At 38.0% G+C, this 18,978-nt stretch overlaps 1 protein-coding gene across 2 annotated transcripts in view; it reads left to right on the forward strand.

Moving 5' to 3' along the window:
* The window catches only part of LOC110678344 (myosin heavy chain, muscle-like), a 285,969-nt gene that overhangs the window by 42,818 nt on the left and 224,173 nt on the right, over nt 1-18,978 (forward strand). For both annotated transcript variants that reach the window (XM_021851099.1, XM_021851103.1), the window contains exons 3-4: nt 15,334-15,705; nt 15,778-15,940. In XM_021851099.1, the coding sequence (XP_021706791.1) occupies nt 15,334-15,705; nt 15,778-15,940 (535 nt within the window). The remainder of the gene's footprint in view (nt 1-15,333; nt 15,706-15,777; nt 15,941-18,978) is intronic.

Here is an 18,978-nt window from a genome sequence, read left to right on the forward strand (position 1 = left end):
GCAAGGTTAGTGAGGAAGCTCGATTTTTAGTTCTTTCCTCATAACACTGTTTACGGCTTCGAAAATTATAAAAAAAAAACATGAATAATAATAATCAGCAGGAGTAATTTCTTCCTAGAATACTTACAAAACAAAATGAGGAATGCTGGAATTAGGAAATAATAATAAAAGTAGGCAATACCAGCTGATAACAAAGTGTAAGTGTCACCGAAACGACTGGGAAATAAATTATGGTTTTTCATCCAAATATGGGTAAACTAACTACTCATTATTAGGTAAACTCACATTTTTTCTAATATGAGTAAATTCTACCAATTTTTCTCAGTAATATTTACCCATAAAATAGGTTTTGTATCAAAAACCCAAATATGGATAAAACAAGTACCTATTTATGGGTAAACTGATCTTAGCGTGTAGGTTAATTTTTTTTCATTTATTTAGTTAACATCTACACAGATAACACTGAATCAACAATTTCACGCCACAATACTCGGTTCGTGGCCGTGGAGTTCTGGCAGCACTGGAAGCAATCGACTGCTCTTTCAAGTCGCGGCGCGATTAAATTATAATAGCCATGTTTTTGAAGGCAGATAAACAGAGAAATTCGGTGAAATGGTGAAAGTGCATAGCAGATATCTGGATGGAAGTGGAATCTAACAAAAGAAAATAGTGCAGTTCAAGTTATATGCAAAATTCCGATTGCCTTTTCACGACGGTGATACGGGGATAGATAGCGCCATATTTTTTTCCCCTTCCAGTGAGAGGTGAGGTGAGAGACGGTCACTCTGGCGGCCAGAAGTTGGAATGAAATGGGAAATAAAGCAATAACTTATCAATGGATTGTATTGCGGTGTATTGCGTGTGAGGATTGTGAGGGGTTGTGTTACGGAATGTGGAGTGGTAGTGATAGGGAAAGAAAATATAAAGGTTAAGTGAGCCGATGCAGTGAGGGAAGGAAAAGTAATGGAATGAATTCTGATTGTTTGAAGTAAAGAAGTTGGAAGGGTGTGATTTTCAAGTATACGATGCAGTGAGCGGAGATGATAGAGGATGGATCACGGTCTGGATACTGTGAGTGGAGTGAGATCCAGTGTAGCAGCGGAGGAGAGGTCAGATACGGCTTCCAGGGGATGCAATAGAGAACACGAAAGGGAAAGGAATGGATACGTGAACATTAAGTTGCATTTACTAATATGTGGATGAGAGAAAACAGCATACAGAAGACTCCCAAAACCACAGCAACATCAGCGAGTCAACCAAAAATAGGAAACAGATGAGGAAAGAAAACAACGGAAACCGGTGAGATCAATCCATATTTTACAAACTTTTCAAACAACTAAATACGTGCCAGAATTGAAAATTTTATTTTTAATTCTGGAAGTGTGATCTCATCTCAGATATCCAGTTGATATGGGGATGTTTTCATGCGGGGCTGGCTGTATATGAAAATGACCTCAGAATGTGTGTGTTGGAACAGCCATTCTTGAAATGGGTCATTGGAGTTGCAGCAGAGCTATCACCTTTCATCTCCTGGGCTAAAACTATGTGCATCTATAGATGTCAAAATATTAGTAAATAGGTGCACGCAGATTTCTTCCATAAAAGCACTGCCGGTCAGTGGGAGGTGAATTGTACACACACACACACACACACACAATACTCGGTTCGTGGCCGCATCTCTCCATCCTCGGTTCTGCCCCACGCTCGCCAAATCGATACGCACTTGATCCGCCCACCTAGCTCGCTGCGCTCCACGCCTTCTTGTACCAACCGGATCCGAAGCGAACACCATCTTTGCAGGGTTGCTGTCCGGCATTCTTGCAACATGCCCTGCCCATCGTATCCTTCCAGCTTTGGCCACCTTCTGGATACTGGGTTCGCCGTAGAGTTGGGCGAGCTCGTGGTTCATCCTTCGCCGCCACACACCGTTCTCCTGCACACCGCCGAAGATCGTCCTAAGCACCCGACGTTCGAAGACTCCAGCGTGTAGGTATACTGGTTAAAAATTGCATATTAACAGCCGGCACCGTCAAACGCGGCAACTTTCACCTTCTCGTCCATACCTGGGCCGATGACCTGTTGGAATTTCAACGCAGTGGAACGAGAAACGAATTCACGGACCGGAGAAAGAGCGAAACACCTTGTGTACGCTTTAACGACACTCGAACGAATAACTTTATGGACTTATCCACGGTCTTCTTTTATCCTCGACTTTCTTTTTCTTTTCTGCTCTAAATGCGGGCAATGTTTACATTAAATGACATCCGGACCAACATCCGGACAACGAATGTTCACAGGATGAACACGAAGTGGATGAATGCACAACGAAATCGTTCATTTTTTGTAAACACTGTTGAGATTGTAGTGTGGCTTTGACGCTGGAAGTTGCAGCGTGACGTCATCGTAGATTAGTTCATTCAAATCAAAACATAAACAATAATAAACTCGACTACACACGACATGACTATGAACTAATCCACGATGACGTCACGCTGCAACTTCCAGCGGGAAGAAAACCTTTTCTGCGGGCTGTGTTTACAAAAAAATGAACGATTTCGCTGCGGATTCATCCACTTAATGTTCATCCGGTGAACATTCCTTCACTGGATGTTGATCCGGATGTCATTTTATGTAAACACGGCCCGCATTAAGAGTGGAAAAAAAAAATTAAATCGACAATATAAGAAGACCGTGGATAAGTCCATGTTGTGTCCATAAAACATAAATGTTGTCTCGAGTGCGAAGGGGCGTCGATTGAACATACACGGAAACAATAATTCAACAAGATTAGAGTCTTAAGCAAGCTTGATAATTCTCCTCGGTGACTTACTCTAGAGCAGCGTGCTGCCTTTGCCTCTTTGCGAGGGAGCGAAAAAATGCTTTTCTTTTCAGGAAAATGCAGCACAAAAAAAAACGAGTAAAATTCCATCAAAAAAAGGTGCTCTCATAACTCCCCGAGGACTGTCTGTTCGGGCGGCAGACTCGAAAGTTCGTTTGAAGTGTGAGTGATGGTGAGCATCGCAACGAGAGAGAGAGAGTGCCTGAAAAAATCCTCGCATTTTTCTGCACTCTCACTCGAATCGCTTAAGGATCTGTGTTGAAAATTTTGAGTTTATTTTTTTCTCCTCAGAAAAACGGCAAAATCGCCTCCTCTTTGCATCGCAGAGGAGTTTCTATCAAGCCTGGTCTTAAGTCTGGTATCCACATCCTAAGTAGAGCGGTCAAATACAATTTGTTGCTAATTACCAAAGTAATTTTGACAGTCGATGCAGTATGAGCGAACTGTCACTATTTTCCTTGCGGAATAATTGAGCTTGTTTCTATACGGAAAAATGACAGCTCCATTTGATTTTCACGGTCAGAGAGCATTGAAAAACATGATACACTTATTTTCCTATTTAGGTACTTCGCTTAAGTACCTCAACAGAAAAGTAATTGCCTATCTCGATGTGTAAAAAATTTCTTGCAAGAAATGGTCAAGAAAAGCATTTTTCTTTGATCACAGTACGCAGTTGAAAAGAAATGTCATTTCAAATGGAGCTTCCTGTAGAAAATTTCTTGACCATTTCTTCCTGCAGAATTTTTTACTTTTCTTGTAATTCTAATCTTATGTGCGATTAGAGGGATAAAAATGGAAAATTGGTGTGAACTTCCGGATTCTTTGTTAGTGGTAAAATTTGTTGTAAAATCACGCGTATCGCAAGAATAATGGTTCAAAATTATTATGCCAATGGAAAATAATGGAAAATAATCGATTGATTATGACCTAATTTTTGGGTTGAAAAATTGAATTTCGGACGTAAACAAACATTTTCAGTGACATTTCTCTCGTTCTTCTCCAGCGACCTCTATGATGGTGGCCCATTATATTTGCCTATTGAAAATCCTGAGGCAATTCTACCGGATATTTTTAGAGGATTCTTCCAAAGATTTCTTAGGGCCTTAATAGAGATTCTTCTGGAATTCCTCGGAACTCTGAGACTCTTCCTATTTTTTTTCTAAGATTATTCCGGTAATTATTCCTGGGATACTAACGAAGATGCCTCTGGATTCTAACGAAAATCATCTGAGACGTTTTTGGAAATCCTTTTGGAATACTAGGATATCTTTCGAGGATACTTTAATTATTCTGAAATTCTTCTAAAATGTCTCTGTAATTTTGACGTCAATATCCTTATAATACTTCTGGGACTCTTTCTAATAATTCGCCGTTGGCCGTCGCAAGTTGAAATTCCTCCGGATATCTTTTGATGAATCTTTTGAAAAACCTTAAGGGATTCTTTCGGATTTTTTTCTGAGGATCATCTGAATACTTCGTACAAGATTTTTTTAATATTCTTCCATAGGTTCTTCCGGAAATGCTTCCGGGATGCATCTGCGCATTCCTCCTAGATTTTAAAGAAATCTTCAAGTGACTATTCTATCAAATATCGCCATAGGATCCTTTCAGAAATTTTTCAGGAATACTTCTGGATTTCTTCCGAAAATCTTGCTACAAGGCTTCATAATATCTTAAAAAGATTCTTCCTGATTTTTTTTCAGGAATTATTCCTGCTTTTTCATAAAGCTTCTGAGATTCACCTGGAAAACCATATAATCCGGGTCATTCAACGATGCTACCGGAAGTTTTCCTAGCATTCTACCGTGAATCGTTTTGGTATTCTGCCGGAATAACCATTGGGATTCCTCAAACAATAATTCTAGGACATTTCCGAACATCTTTGTGGAATTTTTCTGATAATCCTTATGGGAATTTCCTTTGAATATTGGGATAATTTGCGAAGAGAGATTTCTGAATGAATTTTGGGGGGATTCCTGGAAGAATTACTTAAGGATTTCCGTAAAAATCGGAAAGAGTCCCATGAGGATTTATGGAAGAATTACAAATGGATTTTGGATGTATTTCATAGTGATATCCAAAAGAATCCCAGAAGTTATTTTTGAAGAATCTCTGTTAGATTTTCAGGAAATTCCCAGGTTTTTGGAAGAATTCACTAAGACATCCTGAAGAAATCCAGAAAAATTTTAATAGGATTACCGTTAGAATCAAAGAAGGATTTCTAGAAACGATCCAGGAGGATCTTCAAAAAATTTCTGAGAAGTTTTCTAAAAAATGTTTTTTTTTTGTTTCCATAAAAAAGATTTTCAAATAAATCCCCAAGAGATATCTGGAAAAAATTCAACATGATTTTCGGTAGTATTCCCTAGGGATTTCCAATAGAATCCCAAGGATTTGAACGGAATTATCTGACAGTAAAAAAATAGACATTTAACTATAGTTTCAGATGGATTTCGGAAAAATCGGAATAATTCAGATAAAAATCGGAATAATCCTGAGAGCATCTAAGAGGGATGTTCAAAAAAATCCCATGGTTATTCACGAAACAATTATTGATGGATTTCTGATAAAAACAGAGAGTGTAATATAATAATTTTGGATGGAGTTTCAGATGGATTTTGGAAAAATCGAAATAATTCAGATAAAAATCGGAATAATCCTGAGAGCATCTAAAAGGGATGTTTAAAAATCCCAGGGACATTCACGAAAGAATTATTGATGGATTTCTGAAAAAAAAAAACAGAGGGTTTAATATAATAATTTCGGATGGATTTCTGGAATAATCATCAAAAGAAATTTCAGAAACTAAGAGGAATTTCCGAGAGATTTTTTCGGAAGCCAGGAAGAACCCAGAAGGGTTTTTCGAAATAATTTCACAGGGATTCTTGAAAGATTTTCTGAAAGATTATAGATAGTATCATAAGGAAATTGAAGAGGAAGCTTTCCCAGAATAATACAAAAAAGATTTTTGGGTGGAACATCTCTAGATAGGTTTATGTAAGAACTACAGAGGGATTTCCTGATAAATTTCAAAAAGATTTCATATAAAGGATTCCATGAGAATTACCTGAAGAGCTCTCAGATTTGTGGAAGAATTGATGATGTATTCCAGAAAGAATTATTATCTTAGAAACCGAAAGAATCCCAGAATAAATGAAAGAAGAATAGAAAATAGTCATTAATGCATAAACTTTAGTTATTACTGCTTTCTTAGTGTTCAATCACAATGGATTACCTGCTTTGCTCTTGTCCACAGTTGATCAGCAGAAGTTTTCTCGTTTTATTTTGTATGGAGAAAGGCATCTAACTTCAAATTTCTCGTGCTTTCAAATCGAAAAAATATTTGGTAGGCGTGATAGTCATTATCAATACGTACAACCGGTGCCAAATATTTTTTCGATAAAAGTTCCCAATCTTGAGAAATAAATCGTTAGATACATTTTGCCATACAAATATTTTTCGCGTTACCTTTTAGAGATTTTTCGTGCATAGACACTAGCGCATGTGCGTTACTGTGCGGTGAGTAGCGAATCAGGCCATGCATGTGACCCATTGTTATTTCTTTAGGTCGTAGACACAAAAGTCAATTTGGACAAATTGAGATGTAAAATTATGAAAAATAATAGAATCGTTCTGGTGGGCTTCGATCCCACGATTCCCAATACGCTAGACTGGGCGTGTTAACCAACTACCGTCGTGCGGGGTGACATTGGCCCATAAGGGTAACTTTGGGCCAAGATTTTTACAGCAAACTAAAACCAGAATAATGAAAACAATGTGGCAAGCTTCAAGAATACGTTATAAATTGCCACTGGATGGTCATGGATTAGTTTTTTTGCCTCCCATGCTAGTCAAGAGATGCATCGAAAAGAGCGATCAAAGTCACCCCCAAGGACCAATGTCACCCCGCGCGGCGGTACGCCACACAACGGGTAACGATTTTGAAGCACAATCGGCCCACCTGAAACCAAAGTCCGTCACGACTCCATATTCTCCTTCACAACCCTACACCTCCTTCGGCTCTCTGAGATGACCAATATTAGACAAGGCATGGCGAAATTCTATCTCTTTCGCTCTTCAACAAAACTTGAAAACAATGGTGCCAGTACCTGTCAACTTTGACAGGTACTGGCACTGTTGTTTTCAGATTTTTCGAAGGAGAGAAAGGGAGCGAGTTTTTGATGACGTCACCGTGCAATTCGTCTTTCCTATGCGTGTCTACGACGAAAGATTTTATGTTTAGCGTCGCACTGTTGCTTATTTTGTACCACACTACTCATAAGCCAACGTTGGCTCAATGAGATGGTTAGTTAGTATGGGTTCGGCTTTCGACGTGGTCGTATCTCGTCATATCGACCCCTTTTGCGATCGCCGCTCAATTTTACTCAACTAGGGTTGTCATGTCTACTACGGCTTAAACCAGCCGACGGTGTTTTGAAAATACCTGAAGATCGTAAACACAAAAGTCGTGGATGGATTACCTGCTTTGCTCTTGTCCACAGTTGATCAGCAGAAGTTTAAATATCATGTGAATGAAAGCTTTAAACGAAAAAAATATTTGGTAGGCGTGATAGAAATCATCATCACGCACAACCGGTACCAAATATTTTTTTCGAAAATATTTCCCAATTTTGAGAAATAATTCGTTAGATGCTTTTCGCCATACAAATATTTTTCGCGTTTCCTTTTTGTGATTTTTCGTGCATAGACACTAGCGCAAGTTCGTTACTGTGCAGTGAGTAGCGAAACAGGCCATGTATGTAACCCATTGGAACATTTCGTTTCTTTGCTACCAAATATTTTTTTTCGATTAATGCTTTCATTTACGATAAATTTGAAGTTCGATGCCTTTCCCCATAAATACACGGTTAAATAATCAAATACTAAAAGGCTTAAAGCTTATACTAAAACCATATTCGGTCTATTCACCCCATGGAATGAATATAACTAAATTATACTCCCCATAGTATAAACGATTTTTATGAATCATAAAGCATAATTGCGCAATATTATTTAGCTATCATGATTTTTTGTTTACATTCAAACCCAATGGTCGGCCTGGAATATAACAATTAAATGAAAGAAATCAAACTAGTTGATAAAAATATAACATTTATTTCGTCAAAAACACATGCACCGCGTTACGGATTACCTCTAGCAGTCTGCTACACGCAAACTCATAGATGCCATCTCGTTCTGTCACTAATGCCGTCCGGTAAAATCCTGTAGACTACCGTCGTTACTCCATCTGAACACGTACGGAACCGGTTGTGGAAAGCGTCAAACAACGGCATCCACACAGTCATACGGCCAGATAGAATGTCCACCGGTATCCATCGTTTCACCGCGGAACGACCCCTTCATTCCAATGAATTACTCCGCTCTCTCCGGTCACTTTATGACAAAGCTTTTTCGATTTCGGTTGACTGAAAAATCTCGACGTGGTCAGCGAGGAATAGACCTTATGTTTCCCAGTCAGGCTGTTCTGCCATTTTTCGTTATGGATCCTCGAGGCATCTGAATTTTCCAACACGATTCAGGCACACGGTTAGGTGGCTGAAATTTATAATTTTTTTGTTACTATTTCTTTATAAACCTATTGGTTGTAGTTTTTATTACTTGCTTTAGGATACTATAGGTCTGAATTATCAATCTATTAATCTTAACTCCAACGAATCCAAGAAAAAACTCACATTGAAAGTTGCCACGTTATTTTCTCGATGCCAAAGTTTGCAGCTGAAACTAAAAAAGAAAAATCGCCAAGTTCCAAGTATAGCACACAACAGTCAAAATGTACTGAAAATAATAATTTTCAAAAATGCATGGTAAAGCATAAAACATATGTTGATGATGCATAGTTCATACGCTGAGCAATGTATAAAATTAAAAAATGCAACAGATGTGTTATATATTATCCTAAATAGTATTTCCAGAGTTCTCCGTGTAGTAACGCACTGGCGCTAGTGTCTATGCACAAAAAATCGCTAAAACGGTAACGCAAAAAAAAATATTTGCATGGCGAAATACATCTAACGAATTATTTCTTAAAATTGAGAACTATTTTCGAAAAAATATTTGGTATTGTTAATTTTGCACCTTATCGGACGCAACGATTTGTAATCGTCGCCGGTGAAACCGCCGCCAAAATCGTCGCCAGCCAACCCGTCGCTGCAACTTTGACGTTTCATCAGTCTTACCAACACAACGGCAAATTACCTCCTTTGATAGGCTTTTTCATTTGACAGGTCCGTCTATGCATTTGTTTACATCGATGGAGGACCGGTGCTAACACGGGCCTGTCATTTCCATAGAAGAACTGTCAAAATGCTTCGAGATCAGCTGATTTTAAACGTCAAATGCAAAGGCCTATTCATTTGCTGGCGACGATTCTGTTGATCTGTTTGAAACCCAACCAACCCACCGCACAACTTTGACGTTTTATCAGTTCTACCAACACAACGGCAAATAACCTCCTTTGATTAATTTGCTGGCGAAGATTTTGTTGATCTGTTTGAAAGTTGGCGGCGCGTTTTGTTGTCCATGAAACAGGCAATACCGGTTGTACGTAATGATAATGACTATAGGGTCAAACACAATGCAACGGCATTACGGCAAGAACGGCAACACCTATTTGCTTGTCATGCCATTGTTTTGATCAATTTCGACTAAATCAGATTCAACAAGGACTTGACAAGTAAAGTGTAGATCAAGATGGGCTTGCCGTTTTGCCGTTGTACCGTGCTGCATAGTAATCCTTTATAAGAGAGATTCGCGGAAGCTGACATTTCTGTCAAAGTGTGAGCCAATCGAGCAGCGAGAGCTGTCAAAGTGTGAGCCAAACGAACATGGGTTATGTTTGTTTTGAACTGTTCTTGAGGAGTAATGTAATCCGCTTGGAATTATTTCGGTAAAAGTAATTTTACATAAAGTAAAAAAATGAAGCGTTTTTCTTTTTTAATTTTTTGTCAATGCGATTTTTAGTTGTTGATTTTTTCGGCTGTTTATTAGTTTGGATATGTAGCTCAAAGATCTATAACGAAACAAAATACACTTTTTAGCAATGAGGAAGTCATGTCCGTGTTACAATATTATTCTCGACGCTGGGGAAAATCAGCACTGCTGGTCTGTTGCCAAATCATTCCATTTTATTTCCGCTTATCTCTCTATAAAGGATCACTAGTGCTGCAGGTTTACATTGTGTTTGGGGCTTACCACGCCTATTAAATATTTTTTCGATTTATGCTTTAATTTATGAGAAATTAAAAGCTAGATGCCTTTACCCATACAAAATAACACGAGAAAACTTATGCTGATCAACTGTGGGCAAGATCAAAGCAGGTATTACATTGCCTGTTGAGTTTCTTCCTGCAAAAAATAGCGGGGTTGTCTTTGAAAAAAAATCTATTCTACAAGAGAAAAAATTTCAATCGCTTGCTTCTACCTTGATTTCCATTAAGAATATAATCGCTGTGAATGCGGTTTGCTACAAAAACCATGTTTGAAATAGAATAAACACGAAAAAGTTTACGATGATCGTTATAGAAACTGTTTTGGCTGAGATAAGGAAAATAGTTAGTCAATAATCAAAATGACCTAAGGAAAACTTTGAGCCAAAAATAAAATGTTCAAGAAAAGTTTGTTTAAATAAAGCATACAAAATTGAAGCCTTTCTTATTGCAATTAAAATCAACATAAAGAGCATAAAACTAAGGTTTTTTGTAAACCTTTTTGATTTGATTTTATACGAGTTAATACAATCAAAATGTATAAAATCCAGGCCATAGACAACCGTATATCAATACACAGTGATCTTCGTAGCCAGGATGTCCGGGGGGATAAGTGAATATCGCCCACTGTCAGTTGTGACAAATGTAAATATAGACCATTGCTTTGTTCAATGTTTGTTATGGTTTGATTATCAATTTTTGATATCGTCAAATCAGCCAATAATGTTTCAAAATGTTGAAGCACATTCAATATTTCGATGGTTTTGGAAGGAGAGCAAACATTTAAAAGCATCCTGCAAGCCTCCAACTGATTGCATAGTTATTTTATTGCATCACTTCTTCGATAACGGATCATAAACATAAAACAAAACTTCGCATTATGATCACACTCTCGATTCAATTTACCCGAAAATGGGTAAACACATCAAGTATTGATTACGCTAGAAGTCGTCCCTTGCCATGGGCCTGATAAAATCACATGAAAAGCATATGCCAAATGTAATATCTCGTGAGAGATTGGATTCTAAACGGTCAATTAACGATTTACGAGCGAGACTGTGATACGGTAATCGATACGTAATCAAACGCGCGTCTGTTCGGGTGTGCAGTCAGTAGATAAACTGATTCGATTATTGATACGATCTCCACTGCTGTACCAGACAGGGTGGATGCTACACCAAATATGAAAATATATCAGGGAATGAAAAGCAGATAAGACGATTATTTATGCTTTTTGAATAAATTAAAAAAATAGATTAACGAGATTAAGATTTGTGCTTACATTTTTGGTTCTTTTGATTTGTTGGGTCGACAGCAAGTGTTATGGTAAGATAACGGTTTTCTGAGGTACATCAAATAGAATATTGTTCATTCATTCATAAACCTTACTGGGTGAAGTAATTTTAGTAACAGATATCTTCATTGTTGTTTTACCGTTCATAGAGAATGTTATGAAGGACATACCGTTAATAGGTAACAATATTGGATATGTTCATAATATGTTAGTAACAGTTTCAAGTGTGATTATTTTATATGCGGGTTGTCATACACTTTTTCATGCGCACTGAAAACTAGGTTTAGGGACAAAATGTCGAAAGACAACCCAGTCAAGCATTCTATGAACTATTTTAAATATCTTTATCCAATAATAAATATCTCTGTCGGTTGTTATTTACTTCTAATTTCTTTACGTATATTCAAGTATCTTCATCAATCTATAAAACCTTATAAGTAACTTTATTGTGCATCCCGATAAAATTCAGAAAGAGGAATTCGCTCAATTTCCCCTTCTATGTCAACGAACTTAAGGTAACACACGATAAACTCATCTTGGCATCAGGTATCAGGTATCAGAAGACCGGCTCCAAAGGTACGTTCCCCACCAGTTGGGAGATTTGTGCCATCGCCATATTTGAGCCTATTTCATCATCTACCCGATGGGACAGGAAAGAGAAGGGAAAGATGGGAGGAAATAGGAGTGGGATCTCTTGAAGATGGAAGATCGTATAAGCGAAATGAGAGCATGTAGCTCCATACCACAATGGGTTCGAACAGCGCCCTAAAAAGGGCACTGCAAAACGAATGAGCGTAAAGAGAGCCTATAGCTAGCTCCATCGCAAGCTAGCTCATCAGCCAATTCATTTCCAGCGATGGAAGAATGGCCAGGTACCCATACAAGGTTTACAGAGTTGACTGAATTCAGTTCCTCAATTTGAGTTCGACATGCGATAACAAGCTCTGCTGTTTCTTATTTCAGATTTCTCGTCAAAGTCGTCTATGAACGACTTTTAGAATTTTACAAAACGAAAATTTTCATGCAAAAATATTGATGATATCTATTTTAGTTCAAAAGTTATTCAAGTTTTTCTGCTAAAAATCCTTTCTTTTTCAGGGCATTTTATTAAAGTTACAAAAATAACACATCTGTATTTTTTTGATATAATATACAATTTTATTTTGTCTTTTGAATGCCATCAAAAGATATTTTTTATGTTTGCCCCAATCAGAGATATTCACAATCAAAGTAGGCATGTTTTTGAGAGAAAACAACAATAACTCCCAAACGGAAGGAGATAGCGAGTTCCTTCACTCACCAAATTACGCATTTTTTAAAGCTCTAAAAGTGTTTCATAGACTACTTTGATGAGAAATTTTAATTGAAAACTCTAGAGCCAGAAAACCAGTTTTGTTCGGACCACCCTATGTCACCGTAGGAAAAAAGCTCTAAATCGGTCAATTTAAGAGATACAAAAAAACTTTTTTTGGCAAAGTTGCTTGAAATTGAATGGTCTACAACTTTGCTAAAGCGTGTATGATATAATATCTACAAATAAGAAAGTTAGTTACACGATTTCTATGAAAATGTGCTCCACCCTAATTTTCAATAACACCAAACAAAGGACCTTACTAATACAAACAACTTTGTAGAAGACCGTTTTCGTCTAATGTTTCATTCTAAAGCTCAAAATGCATCTTTCCGCGTAAAACTGATTCCTGGACCACTGTGCAATGTGACAAAAGAACTTAGTATTTTTTCGTATTTTCTAGAAAAATTTCACAGATTTCAGTAAGTTGATCGAAAGTATTTGCCATTTGATGACTCTTCCTGGTATTAACTCGCAATCGTCAAAAATGTCGAATGTGGCAATTATGCAGTTATGGGCAGTATAGCAGACTATCTGAACAGAAGTATATAACTTATATACCCATTACGCGCTGTTGAAGTGCTGATTGCACTCCACACATAAGACCAAATATTTCCGAAATATTTCCGCCTGAAAAACGGTGCTGTTTCTACCAAGTGAGTAAAACTGATTCAGCCTTAGCTCACGAGAATATACACCTGCACCAGCTCTACCTTCAAGAAGGGAGCCATCGTTGTAACATACTATATTGTTTGATATTCTTCTTTACAAATAGCCAGACGTCCACTCATCCCGTGAAGGGAATTGTGTGGTAAATGTCGTGTAAGGAAAGTGACAAGCAATTGTGAGATCAGTTGGAGCAAGGACAATTTTGTCCCAATTCACCAAAAGTGGAAACAACGAAGGGTGTGTAGATCTACGATTCTTTGGATTTTTCTCCAGTAGATCCAGTACAGCGGGGATTTGATGGTTGGAACACGACTGCCTTCCATCTAGCGAATCCGAACCGTTAGTTGGAATGACTGACAGCTGGTGAAAATTCTCCAGACCTGGGAGGGAGAAACCAATACAAAATTTCTGTACGTCATAGTGAGCCGAGATTCCGCTGTCACGAACTGTCACTGTGAGCCCAGATCTCAAACATTGGACTAACATGAAAAAAGCGCGTAACTGATTAAAACACATTTTCGTATTTCTTCAAAAGTGATAAAAATCGAATAAAAATCAATTCATGCACATAATGCAAGTAATGTCACGTGAGCACCATTTAATCTGATTGAACATAAAGCATTGAAAAACGCATCGTTCTACTTTTTCCAATGAAAATGAATATTTAGTGCATAGAAAACTGTGGCCCTTTTTTCATGTTTGTCAGGATAGGTCGAAGGTGCACAACAAAAGGAAACTACCGATTTTCTTGAAGCCTGCCTTGATTGTTGTTGGCATACTGGAGTTATCTTGCAGTTCAAAATAACGTTGTCTTATATTTCGTGTGTAGTATCGGTGCCTCCCTCCCAGCTCCGTATCTGGAGAGCAAATCGTCACGAAACGCACATATATATACACATTTGTTCTATATATGGAGACTTCAATGCGACGGTACTCAGACGTCAAAGTCAGTTTGAAATCTTCTCTTGACATTCAAGTGCTTTTTAGTTGGATTTTTTTTTTCAACCAGCGAACATCCAACCACCGATTCATTCCATGTAGCGGACCCCCAACGAGCGAATCCCCACTATAATGATTTTTACTTTTTTGTGTTAAGCCTGTTTCTGGTTGACGGATCTTCAATTTTACTACCATTTGACAGCCGCCCTCCACCCTTGGTCGAATTGTAGTTTTGAGGGCGAATAGGCCTTTTCATGTGACAGCTTCGTGTATGCATTTGTTTACATCTGCCGAAGAGCGGTGCATACACGGGCCTGTCATTTCCGAAGAAGAACTGTCAAACAGTTTCCGAATCAGCTGATTTGAGACGTCTTGTGAAGAGGCCTATGAGCCTGTACGTGCCATAAATCATTTGTTCTTTTGACTCTTATGCTTACCACCATAGTAAATAGTAAAATCGAGGATAATACGCGATTGGCGTATTAACTTCGATGGAGTTTACCACCATTACTGTGCGCCGTGTGTACAGCACTAACTAGTTCTCTCTTACAAGCAACTTGAAAACAGGGCGCACAGTAAAAGTGAAACGTTTTACAGCATGCATAGGCTCTTTGCCCATTGCATGGTATCGTCATCAGATAATCGCTCTCTTCCCCTCCTTCGAGAAATCTGAAAACAACGGTGCCAGTACCAGTCAAGGTTGGCAGGTACTGGCACTATTGTTTTCAAGTTTTGTTGAAAAGCGAAAGAGAGAGAATTTCACCGTGAAATGCCTAATAGGTTTTTCTAATAAATATCTAACAAACAATTAATATTCATTAACTTACACATACACTATCCATACTAATCCACTGAAAATCAGAATTCACTCGGTCCAGGAATTGTGACATTGTAGCGGAGTCTGGGCACGTGACACACATCACAATTCTTGGACAAAGTGAATTCTGTTCATCAGTGAACATTAAATGAAATACATTAAAGATTGAATTAAATAAAAATATTATTTCATTTTCAGACATATTCTGGGCTGTTCTGTATTGTCATCAACCCATATAAACGTTGGCCTTTGTACACATTACGAGTCGCCAAAATGTACCGTGGCAAGCGACGTAACGAGATTCCTCCTCATTTATTCGCAGTTTCGGATGGTGCTTACGTTAATATGCTGACAAATAAGGAAAATCAGTCAATGCTGATTACCGGTGAATCTGGTGCAGGGAAGACTGAAAATACTAAAAAGGTCATTGCGTACTTTGCAACCATTGGTGCGAGCAAAAAAGACACAGAAGGAAAACCATCTTTAGAAGATCAAGTTGTTCAGACAAATCCTGTGCTTGAAGCCTATGGTAACGCAAAAACTGTTCGTAATGACAATTCATCTCGTTTCGTAAGTGAACAACAACAATATTAGCTACATATAATGCAAAAAAGTATATATTTTTATATGTGTTCAATACAGGGTAAATTTATTCGAATTCATTTTACTGCTTCTGGAAAACTGGCTGGTGCTGATATTGAGACTTATTTATTGGAAAAGGCTCGTGTTATTTCTCAACAGACTTTGGAGCGTTCTTATCACATATTCTATCAAATGATGTCAGGATCTGTAAAGGGATTAAAAGGTAAAAATATTTGTTTGTAATCTAAATCATGAAAATGTATGATTAAGGAAACATTTATCGTTAAGAAAACATACATTGAATTTACAAAAACCAACTTCTTTCAACTATTGTTTCATCCTTCATTTTAGGCTGTAAAACAGAACCGTTTCATTGATTTAATTTTTAATTGGCATTTTTCTCTCCGGTCAAAAATATTCTTGTTCTGGAGCATAGAATTCTTCAAGCAAACTGCCACGAATACCAACGCATGATCAATCTTACACAAGTCGATTTCCTCAGAATGAAAACGTATCGATGTTTGTTTGACGTCATTGGAGCTTTCGGTCAACGTCAGTCCAACAAGAAAATGAATGCTCTGCAGCAATTCTGTTTATGTTTGCTTTCTCACAGCAAACAAAAGCAATGTTGAGACAGCTCTCACAGCTAACAAGGGATCAAAGACAAATTAAAGACCTTCATGTCCCTTACAAATGTCTAAAATTCTATGGCTTATAAGGTAATCTAGAATGCCGTGAAAAGTGTACTGCGATGTGTCAAACTTGGGTACCTTTTGCACTACCGAGGGACCGAATGCAGTACTAGAAGTGGTACCCAATCTGAGCCCGAGTGCGACGGACCTGAAGGGATGGTACACAAATTATGTTACGCTAAATATAAACTTTTTCGACCCCCTCCCCCCTTAGTCACACTTTTTGTATGGATCCTTCGAAAATTTTGTAAGGCTTGTCACGCTTGGCTCGACCCCCCCCCTCCTTTGGAGCGTGACGTAATTTGTGCATGACCTCCAAAGAAAGTTTGGTCAACATAAGGCAATCCATGAGACAGCTGTGATCAGCTGGTTTTTTTTTTGTTTACCATGAGGTTTTGACGTTTCGCGATTTGAGTGACCGTTCGATTACACTGGGTACCACTTCTAGTACTGCATTTGGTCCCACGGTACACGCAAACAAATTTTGTTGTATAATCTACCGAATCCATGGTAGATTTAAGAACTGCACCAACGATTTTCAACCGACTTCAAAAATCTGTTAAGTTTACTATAATCTGGTGAAAATCACTGAGCAGTGCAGTAAATGTGACTATGTCCATAGTAACTTCGACTTCACAGCATTGTATTTCGATCCGTGACGCCCACCGTACAACACAGTGTGGTCAAAAGTATAATGCCAAACTTGTCAAATCTAGAATATTTGTAGTCATAAATACTACAACTGTTGTTAAATAAACATAATATATTTTCTTGTGTAGTGATGTTGACTATCCAGACAACCAGAAATCGCATGAAAGTTCACGTTACAACTCGTTTATTCATACTAATTACATCAAACCCGCAAAACACCTTGGATAAACTCGTCAGTTTGATGAGTTTCCTCGCATAAAACACTTCTTTTCTGAGTTCATTTATACATTTTGTTTCGTCTCGTACACTCGTACAAAGTAAGTCGCATCAATCCGTAGCAGCTGTCAAATCAACATTTGTTATCATAAGTTAAGTCGCATAAGATCACAGGTTGATTCGGTAGAATATTTATACACCCGCATTGTATGTTATTATTCATCACATAATATATGCACGCATATCGCCTCCACTTTTGTACGTAGAAGGCCTTTTCGCGACATCTTATAAGTGAAATTTTGCACATATAAAGCCTCCAGGTGATATCGTTATACGTACATTTTGGTTGTCTGGGTATGTTTTGGTAGATTTAACAGATTAATGTAGTCGGTTGAAAATCGTTGGTGCAGTTCTTAATTTCACCATGGATTCAGTAGTTTCTACAATAAAATTCATTTCAGTGTAGTACAAAAGGTACCCAAGTTTGACAGATCGCAGTACATTTTTCACGGCATTCTAGATTACCTTATGAGACATAATAAATAAGGGCAACTGCAAGGGACATGGAGGTCTTTAATTTGTCTTTGGCTCTGATACACTCGCATGTTTTGTTTACCCCTTCGCTTCGGTTGCATGCAGTTTTTTAGCTGTCAGTCCTATCGCGGAAAGTCCTCATGGATAGCCTTATTGCACTATGGACCTTTGCACGAGTTCACTGATTTAACGTTTGAGCGGTGCCTAATTCTCTAGTTGCCATGGTCACATAAATAACACTGCACCACTTAAACGACAAACAATGAACTCGTGCATTGGTCCATGGACTAATGGATCATTAAAATAACCAAAACGGCCGCTATGGAAAGCATAGATAGCGCCACCGTAGCTTTGTGTGTTTGACAGAACAGCAATGCTGTCACAATGTTCAATCCCATATACAATGGCGCCTTTGTTTTGATGCGGTGAGCACTGGCAAAAACTATCTTCAATGATCCATTGTTGAGAAACTAAGTAATCTATGACTGATTAGAAGTCTTGCGTAGCAACCAGTTTGTTACTGGGGACCTTGAAGCTAATTTGTAATTCACTCTTGGACTAACCACCAGCCAATCAAGACGTTTTTAAATAAAAACTTGTTCCTTAGGTCGTATGAATAAACTGCGCAAAAGCTTTTACTTTACTCAAAGCCATCTGTCAAATCATTTTCTTGAGCATTTACTCAAGCTGGTATGATAAAACCAGACCCATGGCACTGGACGACTTTTAGCGTAGTCAACATCTCCATATGTTTACTCATTTTCGGGTAATTTGAATCCAGAGTGCGAAGTTTTGTTTAATGTTTATGATCCATAATCGAACAAGTGTCGCAATCAAATCACTGATTGCTTGCTTGAAGGCTTGCAGGATGCCTTTTAATGTTTGCTCTCCTTCCAAAACCATCGAAATATTGAATGTGCTTCAACTATTTGGCACATTATCAGCTGATCTAACAATATCAAAAATTGGTAATCAAACCATAGCAAACAATTAAACAAAACAATGGTCTTTATTTTCACCAAGGGTGGAACTGGCGGCTCTTTACTGCTACCCCAACGTGTCGCTGGTTCTAAAAAGTAAACAACCATACAAAATTCCGACCAAACAATGGTGAAGGCGTAATCAATTTTCTAGAAAACATCCATTTTGGGAATTAAGCCGAATTTGC

Source organism: Aedes aegypti, chromosome 1, assembly GCF_002204515.2.
Source record: "Aedes aegypti strain LVP_AGWG chromosome 1, AaegL5.0 Primary Assembly, whole genome shotgun sequence".
NCBI lineage: Eukaryota > Metazoa > Arthropoda > Insecta > Diptera > Culicidae > Aedes > Aedes aegypti.